We start from the raw sequence: 22,574 nt of genomic DNA, 5'->3' as shown, positions 1-22,574 counted from the left end.
GTAGTCCTCCGATCGGCTCTCCGAATCCAGCTAGGATCATACGACAACTATCAGCATCAATACCGGAGGTATCTGCTATATTTCTGTTGTTTTCCTGCGACGCTTAAATCTGTATAATTAACCCTTGGACAGAAAAATTCATAGAGCGTCCGTTATTTGTAATGATAGAGATATCTTCGCAGCCAGCTCCTCTGGGCTCCATCGCGGAGAGTAAGGTATGAAATGATCTTGATATTCAGAACCGATTGCTACTCAAGGCACTCCGTACGCCGAAACCAAAAAACCGTACACATTAAAGCAAATGGTCTATCACTAATTCCGCCTTGTATATAATTCTAAGACCGTAAGAGAGTGTCCTCATCCAATTCCCCGTCTTCGTTGGCCTCAAGCAGAGGACTGCTTGGCTGAGACTCGTCAATGGATACTGCATAGAGTTAGCATTTCGTACCTACTAGGGAGAGGGGAATAATGTCTGACCACTTGGTGATATGTAGAAGCTACTGCCGATCGCCAAGAACAACACAGCCGCCAGAGAAAAGAAGACTGTTTGAGTATATTTGCCCACTGTCAGGCTGTAGACGAGATTGCATAAAGTAGGCGCGATCACTCTAGCCAGAGCATGCAAGAGCCCTTTAGCACCGAGTATTTGCCCGACTCGATCACGGGGCACGTGCTTGGTCAACGATGATTGCAGCGTAGGCGTAGCTAGGCTTCCTAGAGCGGCGACAATGCCCGAAAGTGTCATAAGCGCACTGCTTCGTACAAGTGCATATCCCACATAGCCAAGAAAATCGAGAAAGATAGATATCTGTATAACCACAAGCTCCACCCTATTGGAACCGGGGATAGCGCGCTGTTCGGCGGTACGCTTGTGGAAGATGCGCGTGACGATAGGATGCACCAAGAACAGAACGAGCACGCGCACAGTGCTGACGGCCGAGATGAAGATGCTGGATTCGACATTTCCCCATCCAAACATGAATTCAGCATAAATGACCACAATCTGGGCGGTGCCAAAGGCAACACCAAATACGACTGTATCAATGGCAGCAAGAAGTATGATGTTTCTTCGCAGGGCAGGGCTTGCGCCCTTGCGGTTAGGAAAAAGAGAGCTGGGGCGTCCAACAGGCGGACACAAAATGGACAGTGGTGTGATGAGGCTCTTTGGGTTCAGATGTTGAAACCAAGGAGGAAACCGGCCAGCAGTCTCCTTTTTAGTGAACCTCATCCGGTGTTTCTCTCTCGCAGCTTGCTGTTGCTCCTTTGACAGCGATTCTGGAATGACGAGCAGAACCATGAAAAAGAACAGCGCATGGAACGCCAGGCCCGCAGCGAAAATGTGTATCATCTCTCCGGTCTTCTTCAGGACGATCGCCGCAATGAGTGGCCCAGACGCCAATCCTACGAAGAGAGCGCCATGAAGATATCCAAACGCGACGCTCCGTTTTTCTGGGGCAGTACAATCGGAGGCGTAAGAGGTAGCAAGGGCCAATACCGTGGTGAAAGAGCCTCCAATGCCGTCCATTAGAGCGCCTACTAGGAGTAGGTTGATGGAAAATTGCTCCGGTCTGGCTGCTACGAGGACTGTGAGTGTTTCACCAAGCACAGCTCCAAGAGAGCTCAGGGCGATCAACTTTGTCCTGCCATAACGGTCTGATAAATGACCGAGCCGCGGACTGACCAATGCGGACAGGATTCCTGCAATCAAATTGAGGTAGAGTTGAAATCGAGCCACGAGAGACTGCACCTCGGGCACCTGGCACTGGGGGTTGTCTTCCCCAACGATAACAGGCAGATACGTAAAGTTAGGATCCTGTGAAGCCTTCTTGGAAAGATAGTCCCTGCAAACAAGAGAAAGAATCAGATTGATTTTGGGGACGGCAACACCAGCAAACCCTAGCATGTAGAGAAGCAGAAATGGAAACAACCAAAAGACCTAGAAAGAGATCAGAACGCGATGGATGGGTTTGAATCGGGAGCATTGTCTCAACGCACATGAGGCCGTCTGAAGAAATTCCAGCAACCGGCCCTCTGGCCAGCTGCATTCTGCTCCGAGCCTTCCGCATTTCCATGGCCTGCTAGTAACGGCGTTGTCTCGTGGACACGCAATCGGACTGTGTCCTTGATACTGTCATCCGAAGTGGTTCGAACACCGGAATTTGACGAGACAGCTCTGGCGTGCAGCTGTGCATCAGCCTCAAACGCTTCCTCGTTCTCCATCGCTGGCGATAAAGAAATTCAATAAAAATGAGAAATCTCCTGGATTCCAAGGTGGAATGAGTTTGAAATCTACATTCGCGATAACCTTGGCGGCATTGATGATAATAATACTAATTTCTGGGAATTATATGTAACACAGACGGCTCTCACCCCTGGGACGAAACAATGTAATGATCAAGCGATGGGATGGCCAAGAATGAAGGGAATCGGGGTGAGTATGGAGATCGCTTGGGGGCCGAAGTGGTTATGACAGTCATGAACTCATGATTACCAATTATAAACTCTACACGAGAACTGGGAACGGAGCTGGGGTGACTTCGCGGCCGTTGGGCTTTGCGTCAGCCCGATCCCGACCAACCATGTAAATCAGCAAGCAACGCTATGAGAGCTTGTTCAATTGTTCTTATCAGGCGTTGAGATTTGAACCGTTGGACTAATCTCGGGCAATTTCTCGATAAGGTACGCCGACACCACGACTGGATCGTGATTTGTTGTTGCACGTGTGCGACTTTGAATGGTGACAAAGTAACTGTCAAGGTTGACTGGATACTTTGCTGGGAAATGGCCCGTCCATATTGTTATATATAGAGGTCACAACCATTGAAGACCAACAATGCAATGAGATTATATACTCGGACTTTTGAACAATATACACTGCTTTGCTGCGCTCCGCGAATAAATCACCTCGTATGACAGCACAACCTAACGCCCCGGAAAAAATGGCCCGTAACATTGTATACAACGACTGAGAACAGCCATAATAGAAATAAACTAAACTACAAGAGAAGAGAATTGGTCACCAGCAAAGAATTTCTTCTGCTCCAGGCACCGATCGCTCTTACAGCCTTGGCAGCGCAGCGTCATCTGTAATGAGCACTTCTCTCCCTTACGGAGGTGCTCTTGGGCAATATCTGCTAGTGCCTGGATGAAGATGGGGTTGCCGTTCAAACTCTCGGCTCTCTTGACTCCCGGGGAGTTTGCTTCCTTAATCACTTCCAAATCCAACTCGTACAGAGTCTCAATATGATCGCTGGTGAACGCAATTGGGACTAGAATAATATCGGTCTGTCCACGTTTGACATAGTTTTCGACCGTATCGCTAGTCTGGGCTCCAAGCCAAGCTGACGGTCCCACCTGGGACTGCCAGCACAGTCGGTAAGGGTTGCTGAAAGTCAATCTTTGCATGACAGCATGCACAGTAGCAGCGACTTCAGCAGGGTATGGGTCACCTAGGAGATATGTTAGCGAAAAGATCTTGTTGATCGATTATGAAGATGAGCCTCACCTCTGTTGACAACACTCATAGGCAGACTGTGGGCTGAGAACAAGAGAACGACACCGCTCCGCTTCTCCTCCGGGTAGGTCTTCAGCTGCTCCTCAATGTTCCGGGCGAAAGCCTCCACGAGGCCGGGGTGCGTTGGCCATCGATCAATGACACTCCACTGGATGGCACCAGAGGTGTCCATGTCGCCATTTGCACGCTTGCCTTCCAGTCTGGTTCTCCATTTCCACAACTCGTTCAGCGAGCTACCGGTCGTGGAACATGAATACTGGGGATACTGTGTGAATGCGACAGCACGTCCTCCTCTCCCATTGCCGAATCCATCTTCCAATAACTTTGTGTACATTTCCTCCGTCAGAGGGTCGGCGTATCGGAACGCGACGTAAGGCTTGTGAGGGGCGGTTTCGGGATTGATTTTGTCCAGCAATTTGCACATTTCCTCGCACTGATATTCAGACCATTTCCTGATCGGCGAGCCTCCACCAATATCCGAGTATTGCCGTTGAATCTTTGGGGTTCTGCGCTTAGCAATGAGAGGACCGAGGTAGGATTGAAGTCGTCCGAGAGGAATCAGATCGCCATCAGCCTAGAATACGAAGACAGAAATTGTCAGTCTCGTACAGAGTGGTAGGGTTAGGTATATTGAGGGGTACATACGAATAATCTGCTCAGAAAATCTTCCACTTCGTCAGTTTTTGATGGCCCACCCATGTTGAGGAAGACCATTGCCGTGGGCCCCTTGGACCCAGTTGCATCTTGAGTGACCGGGGGAACTGCTGTTGCAAGCCCCTTCCTCTGCTCCTGCACATAAGTCAGAGCGGTGCGAGACACAGTTGATCGCACGCCTGAACAAGCTCCATTCAGTATGTGCCTCGGAAGCGTTAATGGCCGGCGGAGAGCCATTGAGAGGTGCGATGACAATGTATTTGAAAAKGTCGGCCGCTGTCTATCTGTCTATCATCAGCCACACTGGAGCCTAAAAAATACACTGAATAGTGTTTGAGCACTCAATGAAAGAATTGTGGCAAGAAAGAATTGTAACTGGACAGCCAAGTAGGTACCTAGGTACTCAGGTGGTTGATGACGGAACAGCGGCAGCACGGAGTTTTGGCCAATCAGCAATGACTTGGGGTCATCAAGTCTCGGCAGTATCACGTGATGTACGTGTTTCCCCGCGTTGCTGCCATTTGACGAGATCGCGTCACTCGTGAAGGCGGCGGGCACGCAGGCAGCAGAGCGGTAGGACTCAAGGCAGAGAAGGAGGTGATGTAAATACCAACCATATCTTCTTGCTTTCAATGTGCCTTTTTCCCCTTCTTCATTCCTAGGCTGTAACTTTTAAATCCCTTCACTACTGCAGAGGCTCATCATGGCTGATGACAATCCATACCGGGATGATGAGGCTGTGGAAGAGGAGGAGGAAATCGATGATACTGTATGCGAAATCCTACCATTGTCAAGGCGTTATGCACTAAATATGTCTCGCAGGGCTACAAAGCAGTAAAGGACGCCGTTCTGTTCGCCATCGAAGTCAGCGATTCAATGTTGACTCCGCGTCCATCATCTGACACCAAGAAAAAAGTGGAAGAATCACCAACCACCGCAGCTTTGAAATGCGCATACCACCTCATGCAACAGCGCATTATATCCAATCCTCGTGACATGATCGGCGTATTACTGTACGGGACGCAGGCGTCCAAATTCTACGACGAGGATGAGAACAGCCGTGGTGATCTATCCTATCCTCATTGCTACCTTTTTACGGATCTAGATGTCCCTTCAGCACGAGAGGTGAAAGAACTCCGTGCTCTGGCAGAGGACGAAGGGAAAGCAAGAGATGTGCTCGTGCCATCGAAAGAGCGGGTCTCCATGGCCAATGTACTTTTCTGTGCGAATCAGATATTCACGTCCAAAGCTCCCAACTTTCTATCCCGGCGATTGTTCATCGTCACAGACAATGATAACCCTCACGGGGATAGTAAGAGTCAGCGGTCGGCTGCCACCGTCCGCGCGAAAGATCTCTACGATCTGGGGGTGACCATTGAGCTGTTTCCGATCTCTCAGCCCGGGCATGAGTTCGACAGCTCCAAGTTTTATGACGTAAGACGAGCCAGCGTTGACTGTCACTGTAGGTGATTTTGTGGCTCACATTGCACAGGATATCATCTACAGAACCTCACCAACTGATGCAGAGGCTCCTGTATACTTGAAAGACGATCCAAAGGCGTCGGCTGCCTCTGGAGATGGGATTTCGCTGCTGAACGGCCTCCTGTCCAGCATAAATTCCCGGTCGGTCCCGCGCCGAGCGCATTTTTCGAACATGCCCCTGGAGCTTGGGCCGAACTTCAAGATCTCCGTGACAGGATATCTCTTGTTCAAACGCCAGGCACCTGCACGCAGCTGTTTTGTCTGGCTTGGCGGGGAGAAGCCTCAGATCGTCAAAGGAGTAACCACCCAGATCGCAGAGGATACTGCTCGCACCGTGGAAAAGTCAGAGATACGGAAAGCATATAAATTTGGTAACGATCAGGTGTCCTTCACTCCCGAGGAGCAAAAGGCCCTGAGACACTTCGGCGACCCAGTGATCCGTATCATTGGGTTCAAGCCACTCTCCGCTCTCCCTTTCTGGGCCAACGTCAAGCACCCATTCTTCATCTACCCTTCTGAGGAGGATTACGTGGGCTCAACGCGTGTATTCTCTGCTTTGCACCAGAAGCTCTTGAAGGATGACAAGATGGCTCTTGTCTGGTTCATTCCCCGCAAAAACGCGGCTCCAGTGCTGGGCGCAATGATAGCGGGTGAAGAGAAGGTCGACGAAAATGGCGTCCAGAAATTCCCTCCTGGAATGTGGATTATACCCCTACCATACGCGGACGATGTTCGACAAAATCCCGAAACAACACTGAATGTAGCGCCAGAGCCCTTGATCGACCAAATGCGGACAATCGTGCAACAGCTGCAGCTTCCCAAGGCATCATACGAACCGCAGAAATATCCAAATCCATGTAAGCTTGGAGGTTCTAATTCATTGACGAGTAATGCTGATTGTTCCCTGCAGCGCTCCAATGGCATTATCGCATTCTGCAGGCCCTTGCACTAGATGAAGACCTTCCTGAAAAGCCCGAAGACAAAACAATACCGAAATACCGCCAGATTGACAAGGTGGGTTACTTTTCCTTTAGCTGTTCTCTTTGTCTCTGCGCTTTCCGCGATGAAGCATTGCTAACCTGTCCCAGCGTGCTGGGGAGTACGTCCTGTCGTGGGCCGACGAATTAGAAAAACAGTACGCGGCACCGGCAGCGCATGGCCCAAAGAGCACCTTGGTGAAACGGAGCGCTAAAGACCGAGCCGCCGATGGCGACGAAGCTTCCGGCCATCCGTCAAAACGGATCAAGTCAGAGAGCGGGCCTGAAGGAGTGGAGGTCGAGGTCCGGCTTCACTATGAGAAAGGAAGCCTTTCGAAGGTAAGTTGCTTGCATGCCGACTGTCTGAGGGTTGCTAACGGGTGATATGTAATACAGCTTACTGTAGCGGTTCTCAAGGACTTCCTGACCGCTCATGGGCGCTCGACAGCGGGAAAGAAAGCGGATCTCATTGAGCGAGTCGAGGAGTACATGGAGTCTAAATGAGAGCTTCGTGTCCGTGTGATATGAAACAGTTAGTGGTAACGATATGCCTGTATGACCAGAAAAAGACTTCAACACTTCAACACGTTCATCACAATAATCATGTCCTGGTAAGACACATTTCCGGTTTCTATAAAAAACATACCAAATTTGTCTATATGTACAGGGTAAGTAAGCGACCAGGTATCTCAAATGACAATCGTCTATATATAAACGCCATCGCAAAAAGGATCACGCAGGCTAAGGCTGCGAATTCAGCATTTCCCATAGACCTGACAATAGCAGACTTCCTCGTCGGGACAACTACAAAACAGTCAGCTCCGCGCTCGCCCACATTCATCCGGGGAAAATATAGTCTAAAAACTTACTATACAGCCTCCTGGCCGAAAATCACATGCCACAGGAACTCCATCACCCGCCCACTCGACGCATCGTCCTTGTCGGTATCAATAACCCACTGCCGGAATTTGATATAATCGTCGCGCGGCCGCTGGAGTACCTGCTCCCGCGACACGGCGAACTGCGCACAGCACGCGGCGCCGATTTCTTTTGGTTTCGCCAGGAATTTCTGCTGCGGCGCTCCATCCGCGGCAATTTCTGCACGTGCAGGAGAAGTCGTCGCGTTCAGCGGCGGGGTACTCGTTCCATCGAAGATCTCCGTCCAGACCTCCTCGGTGACGTGGCGGTTGATACGGTGGGCGGCCTTGCAGCCTGGGTTCCAGTTGCAGCGGAGGTTGACGTAGCCGTTGCGCTGGACGAAGTCGAGCTGGAGGGAGCGCATGGCTGCTACGTTATCGTGGAGCGGGGCGTCGACGTGCCAGGCCATGAGGAAGCCAGCGCGGTGGGAGTGGAGGAAGGCAATGACGGAGGGGAGTGCGTCGTAGTGGTCGATTAGGTAGGTGAGGTAGGCCATGGACTCGTGGCCTTTGTTCAGCGGGGTGGTGAGCTTCTTTTCATCTGCGGCGGTTGCTTTGGAGGGGTTGACGGTGTAGATTGCGCGCTGCCAGCTGTGAGGGTCGGTCAGTAAGGTAGACGGTTTGGTGCAGGGATTGCTCGACGTACTCTGGCAGTTCTTCCTCGACCCACTCCGTGTGTTCTTCCTCCAGCTTAGCCATGACGATAACTTTGTCGCCCGTTTTTCCATGAGGGAGCGTTGGAACGGTCTGCGGGAAATATCGCGATTTGGTCCAGTCGACCAGGTATGTGCCTGCACGGTACTGGTCGCAGAAATCCTCCAGGTGCACCTTTACAAGATAGAGCGGTACTAGGAGCAGCAGAGTCGCGCAGCATATGATTCGGGAACCGCTTTTCATTGTGATTGTTGCGGCTGCGGTGGTGATATATCTCCAATATGAATGACTCGCTATACCAACCACGATAGCGCATGTGGTATATCCAAACAATAACACCTTGAGATCAACATTAAAGTTTAGCCATCGAGTTAGGGACCAGCCAGATATATTAAAAGTAGTATGGGGACAAGCAAAGCAGCCGGGTGAAAGCAGGCCGCCGGGAGAAGTATATCAACCGCAAACCACCAAAGGCAACAGAATCTGAAGAAAAAAGATCTCAGGAGCGGAAAGGGTGAACTTTGTATTAGCCTCAGAGCCCAGAGCCCAGAGCAGGAAACCCAGGAAAAAGGGACCCGTCCATACTGGATTTGGGGCAGATCAGTGTTAGGGAGATTCGTCTGTCAACCACGGGTCCCGAGTTGGGGCCTTTGGGGGCGGGTTCATTTTGGCACTGGATTTTGGCTTGACTTTTGAGGGGCATATTTTTAATCTCCACTGGCTGAGCCACGCTACTTACTAACATACTACGGAGTACGTATCTGTTATCCACTTACTAAAGTCTGTGGCTGACTGTTAGCAACTAGGAACGTTAGGCAGTCACCTAACCAGGAACTCGACCAAACCTAAACACAGAGACCCTCCATAACCCAGGGGCCAGGGGTCAAACCAGTCGCGTCGGTCTTTCACCCATACTGGACCTCTCCCGTGGTTTAGCGTCTTTAGCGGGGAAGCTTGGCGCTCACGACAGGACGAAGTGGATAATAGGAACGAACTCGCTCAGACGGCGCAGAACGCTATTGTCGCAAAGGCGTTTGCGGGCCCCTGACAGTCTGTTCGACCATTGAAGCTCATCCTGGTCGCGTTGAGGGATGAAATGTGATCATAGTCTGACAACGTGGGGGTGTCTGCCAGTTCGCTGGGAGGAGCAGGACGAGTTGGTTCTAAGGCCTCAAAGAGGCAGATTGAATCTGGGGAACGTACCAAGGTTCGCTCGTGGCGTTGTCCCAAACAAGATTTTTGTCCACTTCGGTGCGTACGTACGTGGCCACTGGCCTGGCACCGCAACCGTGGCTCTTCCTGTGATGTTTCTCAATGTTCTTTTCTTTGGGGCAATGATGCAATAACTGTGCGTTGTGAAGTTGTGGAGGCTGATATCCCGCTGATCAGCACGGTCAATTTCTTCAACCAATGTTATGGACGAGCCAAGCAAGTGATTCTCCAAATCAGGACGATCGAGTTAGTTAAGAAGACAGAGTAGTTTGACGTAGGTCTTGAACAAGGGCGAAAGGTCGTGGGCTCAAGACCGCTTCCTCTTCTTCATTATCAGGCCTCGTTTCCCCCCTGTTTTTGTTAAATCTAAACATAGGAACTGATAGTCGGTGTGGCATCTCACAATGATGCTGGTCCTTGTCTATCAACTATCTATCTGGTAGGACGTTCCTGTATGTGAGGCTGTTGGAATGCAACGTGAGTGGAGGATGTCACTTGCCTTATGGACCACTGTCTCAGATTGCGGATTAGACTACGGAGTATTATTATCAAATTAAAGTACGTAGTTATACTCGTTCCTTACAGGACTAGCTTGCTTATGGTAATTTGTTGCTGCCTGGTATACGTGGACAAGCTTAAGAAATGGGAAAAGCGCGAAAGCTTATTTGGCCTCGAAACATATCCAAGCACATACCGCAGTCAAACTTGCAGTGGCTGTTTCGGCCGAGATCAAAGAGAAATTAGAAAATATATAACCGGAGCAGTGATACGCTTTGTTTTATACATTGTATACTCCGTACCTTGCGGCCAGCGCAACTAGATACAGTGCCATGCGATTCATGAATGGTCATCGCAGAGCAGAAAATTAAGACTCCTGGTCACCCTCCTCCTCATCGCTGCTGACCTCCTCACCCTCTGCGATCGCTTGCTCTCGTAGTCTTCTCGCACGCTCTCTCTTCTTGTCCAGCAAGTGATTCAGCTTTTTTGCGACGTTGAAGACGCCTCCAGTGCCTGCCCCGCATGCAGCACACGAGGGGTTCTTCCGATACCGCTGCAGGGCGCATGACTCGCAAAAGTAATGGCCGCATTTCGTAATGATAGGACTTTTATAGGAGCTCTTGCAGATGATGCATGCAAATGGGATGCTCTCGAGAAGTTCTTCGTCATCATCGTCCTCGTCATCTTCCGCAGTCTTCGCGTCGCCGCTTCGTTTCGAGACGACCCGACCACTCAATTGCTTGCCTTTTGTACCAATCTCCCACTCTCGGTCCAGCTCCCAGCCCTGTTTGTAGTCCTCTCGAGCGTGAAGAAATTTGCAGGAATCTGCGCCCACGGTTAGTAAGAGTTGTTCTACTCAGAAAAGGAAGAAAAAGAGATACATACCTCCAAAACCGCAGAATCCAGTCTGCTTCCAGTCCTTACATACATCAGGCGCAAAGTCCATGACTGTCACCGTACGGACGTTGGTAGGCGCTTTGATAGGACCAAACTGCTTGGTAGGCGCATTGGGATTCTTCTGGATGAATGACGAATAGTTCGCGGCGCCCTTGTACGTGCCGTCGGGCGCAGATGGAGCGCCTGATGTCGGCCGAGCTCTTGTCGTCCCCAAGAGGTTCTTCTCACTCAACTCCTCGTCATACCAGTTGGAGTGCTTGGTCGCATCGTTACTTGAGGTCAAGGGAATAGCGGCTGCTTCGGTGGCGGGTTGGTCTTCGACTGTATTTCTGCGCGGGCCAGCTGTAGCCGAAGAGGCAGTCACTGCAGCGTTCTTGCGCCGTCGTTTGATCCGGCGACCTTCTTCGTCGTCGGACGATGTGAAATCGGAGTCGGAATCTGAAGCAGGTGGCGGCGTATCGGGCTTCTTGCGGAAGTTGGCTTTGGCCTTGTTGGTGCGTTTCTTAAAGGAGATTTGAGGAACAGCGTCCGTAGCTTGAGTTTCTTCCGCCATCTTCTTGGGACAAATATCTCCTTAGACAGAACGATCGTGCGGTGGCGCGGAGAGTAGCTGCCGGTTATAGACGCAAGAAGAAGAGCACATCATTATCGCAGGCCACGTGATTTATTACTTATTACAATGTCACATGACTATTTATTACAATATCACATGACTGTGAGAGCGCCTTGAGGCCTTGGGCATCCATCCGTGTTCCTGAGACGCGATCCATGGATGACGGTGGTACCTTAGCCTTAGTAGTATTTTGGGCAGAACCGTAAACATCGACAATTGACTATGGCAGCCAGTAAACGAGGCACTTTTCAGGAGATCTACCATTATGAAAGAGTCAAAAGTATGGTCTTTGTCCTAACCTTGCTTAGTTGCTTGGACTATTGGACATCGGCAACAATAACAATAGATTATGGATCAAGCCTGTCAAATAGTTAGTGATCCTCCCTCGTCATGATGCACCATTTGAGCGCTCAAACGGTAACCTAGATCTCTGATCTCTGACATATCAGATCATTATTGTTCTCGCCAGCATTGTCATATCCTGGGATTTGATCTCAGTTAAGACGTTCGCAAGTAGATATAGAAACAAAACGAAATAACTATCGCCCGCACGGTCCATAGTATCATCCTAGATTGAAGCAACAAACAGATGTGCCTCACTCCACCTCAACTCCATTCCTCGCTCTCCTCCCACCGTCTGTCCTCTTTCTCTCCCTCTCTTCTTCTCTTCTTCCTTTGTCTCCCCACCCAACGAGTCGCTCTCGTCTCGTTGTTGTCCATCTAGACAGCCATTATCATCTTCTTTATCTATCTCTCTAGACTTCCTTTTTCTTTTCTTTTTTTTTCATACACTCTCTTCCCGTCTTTTCGTTTCCTTTCCTTGAATCTTTCCCCTCTTCTTTCCCCTTCTTCCACCATTACCAATTGACCTGTCTTTCATTACTTCCCTTCCTTTCATTCACTTTTCTATCTGATTTAATGCCCAATTGTACGACGTAGTCGATTCTAATTCTATTCATCCAGCCTTGTAATCCACTATCTGGGTCATATTCCCTGTCTTGCCAGTTCACCACTGCTGCTTGTTCCCGAGTGTTGAACTTGCATTAGTCTGTTGTGGTTGGTCCAACACCTTGGCTGCAACCACGCACACTCCCCAGTACGTCCACAACGCGTTTGTTGTCATCAGCGTCGCCAGTGCAGGTTTTACGGCCCGTCTTACAAAACAAACATCGCTCGATTTGAAGGGGTCGCATTCGCTTGCGATCGTTCTCTCTCGATATTTCACGATATTTGGTGCGCTATCTTCCTCTGCCAAGTCAATTCTCTCGGACACTGTCACCTTGCCGACCGACGGTGCGCTTATCGTTTCCACCGTCGCATCCAACTTCAAGATTCAGACACCGGATATCTCGTCGCTGCCGGTTCTTGTAGGTCGCACAACCAGAAAATCGAGAATACCGAACCGTGAAAGCTGGAAGGACGGATCAGATGATGCTTTGAAATCGAGACCGGGAATAACGAGGAACGCGGCAACGAGTTTCCGGCATTCAAGGGCGGCTGTTTCCTTATTTTGGTCAAGCTCGATAGGGACCACCCCGTGGTGCGCACGACCTAAGCAGGCAACAACATCACAGACGCGGAAGGCCAAGGACTTACTTCCAGAATGACTTCGATGGATGACCCCTTCGTCTCAAAAACGGAGGAGCGTGTTTCCCGTGATGCGCATAGGTACTCCTCTTTTGACACGCAGCTGTTCAGTCTGAATGCACCTTCTCCAGCACAGGCCAAAAGAGCTCTTGAAGCTCATCTTGCGGAGACAGAGCGCAGACTCGAGGAGGCTTCGAAGCTCGGCACAGCGCTCATAGAACAGCAGAGAGAGCTCGAGGAAAAGTTGAAAGAGGTAGAACAGCAGCAGGATGAGAACCAGATCGGACCGGATCTGCGCCAGAAGCTCGTGGAACTGGAAAGGGAGTACAATGAAATTGGTCGTGAGACTGCCAGAGCCTTCCTGGCTCCGAAACGTCTGGCGGGTGGCGATGAAGGCCACCTGGGCACGCCCTCTCTTGATCAAAAGGTAAGGCCAGAACGCTTCCTGTACTGTCGTCAAGATACTGATCTTCTGAGCAACAGTCGCCACTCAGTCCCGTCCTATTCGCCAGCCAGGCGACCAACTCTCCCAGCAAGGTGAGCGTTCCGTCACGGAAACAACGAAACCAGCCCTCTAGCCGGGTCCATGACATTGAATTCGCGACCGAGATTTCTACTTCCCTCCTGGCCCAGGTTCGTCAATTGCAGGCCATGCTCGCTGAGCGCGAGGAGGCGTTGAAGAATGCCAATCTTGAAAAATCACGGCTGGAGCTGGAGGCAGAAGGGTACGCGCAGCGAATCCGGGCGCTGGATGAGAGCGAGGAGCGCTACAAAGACGAGAATTGGAATCTCGAAACTCGAACTCATGAGCTTATGACCGCGATGAAGGAGGCCGCCGATCGCGAAAACAGGCTAAACAGCGCCCTCGGTACCGTCACGTCAGAGAAGAACGCTATTGAACGGGAGCTGGAAGAGTTGAAACAGGCCAATGCTCGGTTGATCGAGGAACAGGCCGCTACTCAGAAAGCCAATGATGCTGAGATTCACCTCTTGCGCAGGAACCTCAATGCAGGAGATGCCGAGAAGCTTGCCCTTCACAAGAAGCTCGAGGAGTTAAACTCCCAGAACGAAGAGCTTGCCAAAGTGGTTGCGATGCGCCTTCGTCAGCAGGAAGCGCAAGCCACGCTCGACGTGCCACGAGACCGTCATTCTTCGGACGACGACCAAGCCACGCCAGAGAACTCACCACCACCGTCTCCGAACAAGTTCACACCGCGTCACAATCACCTAGAGACCGAAACACTGCGCAGTTCCCTCGGCCATGCTCATCGTATGATACAAAATCTCAAGAGTACAATTCATCGCGAGAAGACCGAAAAGATCGAATTGAAGCGTATGCTACAAGAGGCCCGGGATGAGATCGAACAACGTCGTCGTGAAGCTGTTGCCCCGGCAGGTCCGTCCAACAAACGTCAAAAGACCAAGCCAGATGCCTTCAGAAAACCTGCGAGACCGGATCTGCTCGGAGCTGGCCGCAAGGGGAAGACCGAGATCGAGATCCAAGACGCAGAGTGGGAGGACAACGCCGTAGATGCCACCCCGACACGTCACGCTTCGACCTCGCTGACTCGCGACCGTTCCGTTGAACAATCCTCTGGCTACCCCAGCGACGCTTACCACACTGCTACCGAGGCCGACGATGCATTTGAGACTGCCAACGAGCGGGAAACTGCAACTGAAAGCGAAGCCTTCCAGACTGGCATAGAGAGCATGGCTGATGGCAGTTCTGACACTGATGAGCTGACTGAGACTGAGAATACTGTACAGAGGACCCCTCGCCTACGTGTTTCTTCATCCTTGATCATGGCCAAGGCTCGTGACCGGTCTTCATATCACAGCACGGCATCCACTTCTGCAGATGAAGACGAAGGAGTTGATGAAGTTCTCGCCTCCCCCAGTCAAGCACACGCTCCCAGGTACAGGCTTAGGAAGAAGAGGAGTGTTCTCAGAAAAATCCGTCCGTCTGGGGAGGCCCCTATGGCTTACAGTAGCCGGCCTTCGAGTGCACGAGAGTCGCCTGCGACAAGCTTCAACCAAGATTCGGTTCCCCCAGAAGGACACAGTCTTTTCGAGGAACTTGCAGAACTTGAAGGCGGCGAGGATGAAGACGGAACTTTTGGCGCTAACTCCCAGGCATCCACTCCCCGTATGCTTCCTACGGCTGATTCGCGCAGACCATCGGAGGCCATTCTGGACGTACCGGCCAAGCCGACGATGGTCGATTCAGGCATGATGACCGATCCCTGGCAGCCTACGGAGTCTGCTACTCCTGTAATTGCCGGGGTTGAAGAGGCTGTGCTTGTTGCACCAGCCACGCCAACGAGGGCAACTGCATCCAGTGCTGAAGCCGGCAAGACCACCAACGAGCCACCCAAACTGGTCAATTCTGCGACCCAGTGGACACCACTCAAGTCAGGCGCCGAGTCAAATGGTGATCAAGTACCCAGTGTGCCGACCCCACCGAAGATGGCCTGGGATGATGCATCAGGCGCGGAGCGGGAGATGGCCAGTGTTCCTGCACCTCCAGTCGCTGAGCTAGACTTCTCGTCGATTTCGTCCCAGGAGACCTCGCCACTGGCTCCTGTATTACCGCAATTGACTACATCGTACTTCATCGGCGGAGTAACTGAACCGGTTGCACTTCCTTCTTTGCTGCCGCGGGAGCTGTCTTTGTCCTCCATATCCTCTCAGTCTACAGAGCCTCTCATGGCACGACTTCCAGGACCTGAGCATGTATACTCTCCCCAGATGGTCGTCTCAACTGTCTTCTCGGAACATACGGTTCCTGTTGCCGTTACTCTTCCCGAGCCAGAACCAATGCCTGTTTTGTCTTTTGCGGACCACGCTACGAACACGGAGACGCCACAACTAGATGTTTCGACTATCTTCTCGGAACATACCCTACCCGTTGCTGCAGCACTCCCTGAGCCCGAACCTTTACCTATTATCTCTGTTGCAGACCACTCTACAAGCACGGAGTCTCCGGAGCTAGAGATTTCTTCGATATTGGCTGAGCAGACCGAACCTATCGCAGCTCTTCTACCCAAATCACTTTCCGAACCAGAGCCTGTTGTGATTGTTGAAGATAAGGTGGTGCAGTCTGAGAGCGCGAAACTGGATATCTCCCATATCAGCTCAGCCTCTACTGAGCCAGTTGCACCACAACTCCGCGAATGGCCAGTTCCTCGACTACCTGAGCTCTCATATTCGTCAATCCGGTCGGTAGAGACGCTTCCCGTGGGAGGCACTTCACCTGTTGCGATCATTCCCGGTCTGCAGCTGGCCGATGAGAATATACCTCCGGCGTACTTGAGGGATGCCGTGCAAGAAAACCGGCCTACGGATTCCATGTCCATCGCTAGGGATATCCCAAGCGAAGATGCAGTTGCTGACACAGAAGACGGAAAGTCCGGTGCCGCCATACCGTTGGGCACTATCTCTGGCAACGCCGTTACACGCGACAGGAGACGCCAATCCAACCAGGCTGATTCCGGTGCCCAGACAATATTGTCATCGAAACAAATTGATCAGATTCTGATGGAACGTGTCTCGTCGCGCCCATTGTCTCCTCCTGATAGTGACAAAGCCAAGGAAGCTGGACCGTCGCCCTTTGCAACGCCAAAGGCGCGTCCTCGTCCCACTCAACATGCCTCGACGACATCTCTCCAATCTGCTCAACGTCGTCCAGGGAGCTCTACGAGCTTATCCTCTAGTGTGCACAGCCTCAGCCATCCACCATTACCAGTGGACCACCGGGAAGCTATCATGGCAGCCGAAAAGAAGTCCTTAGAGCAACGGCCCCCGTCTCCTGGTTTGATGGGTCCTCCGCTGGCGCCGGCTTCCGCATACCGATCAAACTCTACCCAGCGCCCACGGACTCCGAACGAATCTGGCATTCAGGTTCATTCCTCCAAGCCAAACATTTCGCGGGCGCAGTTCAGACGCGAAAGTCAAGTGTCCCGCAGATCATCCGTTTCTTCATTTGCATCAGAGCTTGAAGAACGGTTCAACATCCAAGCCTATGCCAATCAGATGCCCAACGGTTACGCAGCGGGAACAGATCCTCGCATGATACAGGCAATCACCCAGACCATGATCGGCGAGTTCCTCTGGAAGTATACTAGAAGGACTGTGACTGGAGAGGTCTCTAACACAAGGCACCGCCGTTACTTCTGGGTTCATCCATACACCAGGACGTTGTACTGGAGTGAACAGGACCCACAAACTGCTGGGAAGAATCAATTGCGGACGAAGAGTGTGCCGATTGAGGCTGTCCGAGTCGTTGCTGACGACAACCCTTATCCGCCAGGTCTTCATTGCCGAAGCTTAGAAGTCGTCAGTCCAGGCCGCCGGGTCCGATTTACGGCCACAACTAGCCAGAGACATGAGACTTGGTTCAATGCGCTCTCGTATCTTCTACTTCGAAACTCGGACGAATCTGGGGAAGGCCAGGATAATAACGTCACGCTGGAAGATATCGACGAGTTCAATCCCGGATTCCGTTCGCAGTCCCAGCAGTCCACGCGCATGTCCTTTTCCTCGTCGCGGAGCCGTACTGTCCGCAATGTGCCCAAGCAGCGTGCTGCCTCCTCCATGTCTGTACGGCAGGCCGTAACCCCGGGCCGTGTATCACCCGCGCTGAGCGCACCGTCACAGGGATCGGGCCTTCAGGTTCCTGATGACGGCCGACAGGGGTCGACATCCCGTCTCAGCACGATCCTCAATACAACGATTAAGGGATCTTTTGGTCGTAAAGGCCGGCCGGGCTATGCCACCTCCAGTATCCACGAAGGGAGTCTTCATGCGGACAGCCTGCACGAGCGCGATAGCGAAGAAGACTTTCGGCGTATGATGGAACAAGATTCCGATCGGCTGGAGAACGTCCGCGCTTGCTGCGATGGCAAGCACGATGTCAGTTCACTTTCAAGGACGAGTCGTTATAGCCCACGCGTCAATCGAATCCACTCGCATCACTGAGCCAGCAGCTGTGCTGTTGTTGACGTCCACGAGTCTCTTTTGTGCAAACCCTCGCACTATCATCCGGCCCCTTTTTGATATACTGCGAATTTGATAAGCGTGCAAATCAGCATCTGAGTCTTTTGACCAGCTTCATCTTCATTCCTCTCTAAGTTCGAGTATCTGCATTCAGCTATCGCAAATTGTCATACGCACTCGCATACTCATGCCGTCGACTTTTGGAACTTAACCTTGTGAACATTCTCCCTACTCTTCGGTGCCTGTTCTTTCTCTGCCATTCTTCTGCACACATTGCATCATGAAATTTTTGGCCTCTTTTTCCTATGTTCGTATCATCAGCCTGACATCCACCTCGGTCGATCCTTCGTTTTGGCTTGACTCTTCCCATTATACAAATTCTGTGCCCATAATGCACAAGTCTACCGCTCTGTATCCTTTTTATTTTCATTTTCTGTGATCTTGGCTCATCTCTGAGGCTGTAATGACGGTGAGAATGACTGGTTATAATAGGGTTGTATCACCACGTTGCTGTTGGCCATCAGTGCTCTTGATTATTGTGATTCTATCTCTGCTTGCCATAGAGGCAAGGCGCAGGAACTGTTCTAGGCACCTACATGAATTGAACATCAAGGATTCCAAACAGTGTCTCATCCTGTAGTGTATATCATCCTATCTGCGAGGTGGCCCTATCGGCCATGGCTATTTTCAAACACCGAGTTGGTTTCCTGAACGGGGTTCGCGTCGGCGAGTCGGCGAGTCGGCAATTGATCATGTCATTTATCCGGTGTTTCTCTCCACAATCTATCCATCATCTTCATTTACTCTACAGACGCCAATATTCTCTTCGAGTGACAATAAATAGACTCATATACACCAACATAAGATCAACATGACGACCCATGAACCCACCACGAGGGAATGGATCCGGATGCTGATTGAACCTGGTCAGCTGCTGGCTTGGGCCATGACCTGTAAGTCATAACATCGCATACACAATTATGAACAGCTCTTCGCGATTCCTGGTAGATGCGCGCAACTGTTGTAGTGCTTTGAACTAGACTTGCTATGCTTGCATTTCTACTCTATAAACCCATTATACACACGTTCATTGAAAAGATATACTAACACCCGCAGATTACACCAAAGTCTGCTTCGAAGCAGTCTTCCACCGGGGCGAAGTCCTCGCCCCCCTCCTGCAAACAAGCAAGCTCCGCGACGAAGCCTTTGGCCGCTTCTGGGTTGATTTCAGCTGTACGCCCCCTCTTCACCCCTTGATTTAATACCAATAGTGGTAGCTACGAAGTACTGATACGTGTCCCAGCCGCGCGCCCAAGCGCCCAACAACAAAACCAAGATCAGGACCAAGATCAAGACCAAGCACCACTCCAACCGCCTCAGATCCAAAACTCAACGGATCTCATCCCTCCCATTTTAGCCAAAGCGTCGGGTGTCGTGCTAGACGTCGGCCCGGGGACAGGGACGCAGATGCCGCTCTTGCGCGCACCCGCCATCAAGGCGATTTACGGCGCGGAGCCCTGCCGCGGTCTGCATGCAGAGCTGCGCGCGCGCGCGGAAGAGGAGGGGCTGGGGCAGAAGTACCATATTTTGCCCTGTGGTGCTGCGGCGGGGGAGCTTGTGCCGGAGTTGCAGAGGGAGGGGTTGCTTCCTGCTGGGGCCGGTGACGAGGATGTGGACCAGGTTCTAGCGAGCGCGGGCGGAGTCTTTGATACGATTGTCTGTGTACGGGTTTTGTGCTCTGTGCCGGAGTTGGAGAGGACGGCGCGAGAGTTGTATGCGCTGCTGCGGCCTGGGGGGAAGTTGCTTGTTGTGGAGCATGTGGTTAATCCCTGGCGGACGGCGAAGGGGTCGCTTGTGGCGAGGGTGATGCAGGCTGTGTATGGCTTCTTTGGGTGGAGTTGGTTTATTGGGAATTGCTGCTTGGATCGGGATACGGAGACGGCGTTGAGGGCGGCGGCCGACAGGGATGGGGGGTGGGAGGTTGTGGAGTTGGAGAGGTGGTTTGGACGGTCTCCGATACCGTATATTTCCGGTGTGTTGGTGAAGAAGAGTACGTAGATGAGTGGACGGCTGCTAGAAAATATATTCGCGATTTATTCATGTAAGTACATGCATCTAGGGTATCATGGTCATAAAATCTTGAATAGACAGGCTGCAATGATGGTTGAGAAGGAAAACGAGATGCAGTCAGCTGGGTTTCGGCCGTCCCGGCGGCCAAAAGTCGAAGAGATCGAGAGCCTCGGACGTCCAAGGCCCCTGCTCCGGCGGATTTTCCTCGATTGGGTATATGTCGACCGATCCTCTGGACAGCAGGGGCCGTGATTGCACGCTGGTGCTCGTTGTCAATGCGGTCGGATCAGACAGGGCTTTGCGGAGACTTTTGGATGCAGATTTTGGTGAACGCATGTTTTGCGTCCTGGCACTTTGGTCAGTTGAGGATGATCCAGGTATCCTCAGTTGACCAGGGCTATTGCTCGTTGTTGGTTGTAAGGTTTGCGCCTTCGCTGCAGACATCGTAGCTTCCACTGTACTTCGTGCGGTAGGGCACCCTAGCCGCTCTCTATGGAGAATTTGAGGTGGATCGAGCACTGGCTTGTCAGCCACCTCTTCAAGAACGAACATGGTGGACTCAGTCGGTATGAAGTCCATATTAGTCGAGGTAGGTTCCAGAGTCGGAAAAGTTTCACTCTCGCTAGACAAGTTAGTCAAGGCCCTGGTGATGTTACAGAGCACATACTAACTGCGTTCTCGACTGCGTTGGCACGATTTTCCTGTCTTGACCGCCTGAGGGCACCGTACGTGCTGTTTTTCCAGGTGTCTGATTAGGGAGCAATGCCTGATACATGAGCTTCTTACGAGGCTGGCTTGTGGATAAGCGGAGTGTTCTCGTTGGCGCCTCCGAAGATGAGTGCGCCGAGATTGATCTTGACGCTGAAGACGGGGCATTGTTTGATGAGTTTTGATACTTCTCAACGTCGCGCTGAACATTGTCAACGGCTGGATCCTTCATTATCGGTAAAGTAGGCCTATTGGAAATAGGGTTCTTCTTCGGCTGGGGGACGGTTCCTTGGATCTTGTTCGGCTTCTGTGGTCTTTCTGCTGCGTTCTCGCTGGATGAATCGGACAAATCGACGAGAAACGGAGAATTGGCGACCGAGCGTCTTGGTTGATGCTCAGTCGGTACTTCAGCCGGGGTGGTCTTTTGACGCTTTGCTGCTCTTTCAGACGCTAGTCGATTGTCTTCCTTCTGTTTCTGACGTTGACGTTCCTCGTAGGGCGAAATAGACAAGCCAGCATGTGTCTTCCGAATGCCTAGGAGATCATTGAGGGACCGCGGCTGTTGTGAGGACATCGAGGACCGGTGGGGAGCAGAGGCACGAAATGGGGGAGCTGACGGTTCCGCTGCTTGTGTCGGTGACTCCTGCATCTTCTTCTTATTGTTGTATAGCGTCGACAGATCTGTCTGTGTCTGCTCCACCGGCTCACAAACTTGGATCAGCACGCCTTTGTCCAGCTCCAGCTCGTCTCCGTCCTGAATCCCCTCGTCCTGTCGCCAATGCAAATCTCCGATGAAATAGCCCGTGGTATCGTAGACCATGACCCGCTTGTTAAACGTATGGTACCGGAGGAAGCCATCGTGCCAGCGCTTCGCTTTGCGTCGGACATCGTGGGTGAAAAGGCATCGAAATTTGATAACGGGCGCGGTGTTCTGCGTTGCGGGAACGTTCAGACTGGCGGTGCCACGCGGGGTTGCTGCTGATGATAAGGGGATCGACATGGCCAGAGGTTGGCGTCCCTCTGATGGTTCACCATCGGGTCCAGAGCAGGAGATAACCGTGTTGACGAGTCTGAATGTTGAACGAAGCGGACGGAACGCGGAACTAGAAAAGAGACAGTAGGCGCGGGAGCCTGACCGTGGGGTTGGCCAGTTGGCGGTCTCGACTTTCTGGTTCGCGTATAGAACGTGATAAGTGCAGCGTCCCCTGGTCCCAACTGTCACATTACAATATTAAATTATCTATACCTCATTGTTCCACTTGGTCCTCTATCTACAAAATGCAGTCCAATTCCCTGGTACGCATGGTCATAATGACCAACGGTGGAATAGTGACACAGCCATCAGACACTTCGATCCATGCCACCCTTGATTGCCAATTATGGCTGTATAAATAGCCTTGATCGACACACCTCCTGCCAATTTCCACGGATGCCACGCCACAACACAGACTCGCAGCTACAAAAATAGTGGATTGGGAAGGGTTCTGTGGGGGGGGGTCTAGACATCGATATTATTTGATGACAGGCTGAAACACAGCCATACTACTACGTACTAGGTATCCTTCTGATCTGATGCAGGACGCGAATTAGCTGCGTCATCTAGGCTGCTTCCATCTTTTCCTTCTTCCCCTTCTCCCTTCGTTATTGTTATGTTTCTTTCTGCCGACTATTTCGCTGCGGCTCCCTTCCCCGCGATTGTTGATTCTGTTAGAACCTAAAGATCCTTCCTTTATCCATGGGTCCCTTCGGGTTGGCAATCTAATCTAACCACGCTGTTTCTTCTACATCTTTAGCTT

At 51.6% G+C, this 22,574-nt stretch overlaps 8 protein-coding genes across 8 annotated transcripts; 3 read left to right on the top strand and 5 right to left on the bottom strand.

The window, feature by feature from the left end:
• Window positions 1-335: 335 nt before the first annotated feature.
• Window positions 336-2,220, bottom strand: Asppvi_004564 (putative tetracycline-efflux transporter; the record flags this gene model as incomplete). Its single annotated transcript, XM_043300514.1, has 3 exons — window positions 336-424; window positions 478-1,936; window positions 1,996-2,220. 3 exons carry the CDS (start codon window positions 2,218-2,220, stop codon window positions 336-338), a joined length of 1,773 nt encoding a protein of 590 aa, XP_043156449.1.
• A 771-nt stretch (window positions 2,221-2,991) lies between these two features.
• Window positions 2,992-4,405, bottom strand: Asppvi_004563 (ferrochelatase HEM15; the record flags this gene model as incomplete). The annotated part of the gene is made up of 3 exons (XM_043300513.1): window positions 2,992-3,449; window positions 3,506-4,088; window positions 4,160-4,405. The coding sequence occupies 3 exons, from the start codon at window positions 4,403-4,405 to the stop codon at window positions 2,992-2,994; spliced, it is 1,287 nt and encodes a 428-aa protein (XP_043156448.1).
• Window positions 4,406-4,871: 466 nt separating this feature from the next.
• akuA (putative DSB repair complex subunit Ku70) lies at window positions 4,872-7,131 on the top strand (the record flags this gene model as incomplete). The annotated part of the gene is made up of 6 exons (XM_043300512.1): window positions 4,872-4,937; window positions 4,991-5,602; window positions 5,661-6,507; window positions 6,561-6,664; window positions 6,739-6,966; window positions 7,024-7,131. 6 exons carry the CDS (start codon window positions 4,872-4,874, stop codon window positions 7,129-7,131), a joined length of 1,965 nt encoding a protein of 654 aa, XP_043156447.1.
• A 251-nt stretch (window positions 7,132-7,382) lies between these two features.
• Asppvi_004561 (DUF3431 domain-containing protein) lies at window positions 7,383-8,441 on the bottom strand (the record flags this gene model as incomplete). Its single annotated transcript, XM_043300511.1, has 3 exons — window positions 7,383-7,431; window positions 7,497-8,135; window positions 8,191-8,441. The coding sequence occupies 3 exons, from the start codon at window positions 8,439-8,441 to the stop codon at window positions 7,383-7,385; spliced, it is 939 nt and encodes a 312-aa protein (XP_043156446.1).
• A 1,834-nt stretch (window positions 8,442-10,275) lies between these two features.
• On the bottom strand, window positions 10,276-11,358 carry Asppvi_004560 (U2-type spliceosomal complex subunit CWC24; the record flags this gene model as incomplete). Its single annotated transcript, XM_043300510.1, has 2 exons — window positions 10,276-10,733; window positions 10,794-11,358. 2 exons carry the CDS (start codon window positions 11,356-11,358, stop codon window positions 10,276-10,278), a joined length of 1,023 nt encoding a protein of 340 aa, XP_043156445.1.
• Window positions 11,359-13,021: 1,663 nt separating this feature from the next.
• Asppvi_004559 (putative nuclear migration protein (ApsA)) lies at window positions 13,022-17,982 on the top strand (the record flags this gene model as incomplete). The annotated part of the gene is made up of 2 exons (XM_043300509.1): window positions 13,022-13,432; window positions 13,489-17,982. The coding sequence occupies 2 exons, from the start codon at window positions 13,022-13,024 to the stop codon at window positions 17,980-17,982; spliced, it is 4,905 nt and encodes a 1,634-aa protein (XP_043156444.1).
• Window positions 17,983-18,871: 889 nt separating this feature from the next.
• Asppvi_004558 (class I SAM-dependent methyltransferase) lies at window positions 18,872-20,058 on the top strand (the record flags this gene model as incomplete). The annotated part of the gene is made up of 3 exons (XM_043300508.1): window positions 18,872-18,953; window positions 19,117-19,233; window positions 19,304-20,058. 3 exons carry the CDS (start codon window positions 18,872-18,874, stop codon window positions 20,056-20,058), a joined length of 954 nt encoding a protein of 317 aa, XP_043156443.1.
• A 129-nt stretch (window positions 20,059-20,187) lies between these two features.
• Asppvi_004557 (DNA helicase ZGRF1-like domain-containing protein) lies at window positions 20,188-21,778 on the bottom strand (the record flags this gene model as incomplete). Its single annotated transcript, XM_043300507.1, has 2 exons — window positions 20,188-20,692; window positions 20,742-21,778. The coding sequence occupies 2 exons, from the start codon at window positions 21,776-21,778 to the stop codon at window positions 20,188-20,190; spliced, it is 1,542 nt and encodes a 513-aa protein (XP_043156442.1).
• Between the last annotated feature and the right edge of the window lie 796 nt (window positions 21,779-22,574).

The sequence above is a fragment of the Aspergillus pseudoviridinutans genome (genome assembly GCF_018340605.1).
Source record: "Aspergillus pseudoviridinutans IFM 55266 DNA, scaffold_3, whole genome shotgun sequence".
Taxonomy (NCBI): domain Eukaryota; kingdom Fungi; phylum Ascomycota; class Eurotiomycetes; order Eurotiales; family Aspergillaceae; genus Aspergillus; species Aspergillus pseudoviridinutans.
Note: the sequence above shows the minus strand (reverse complement) of the source record. Positions and strands in the feature narration are given on the sequence as shown.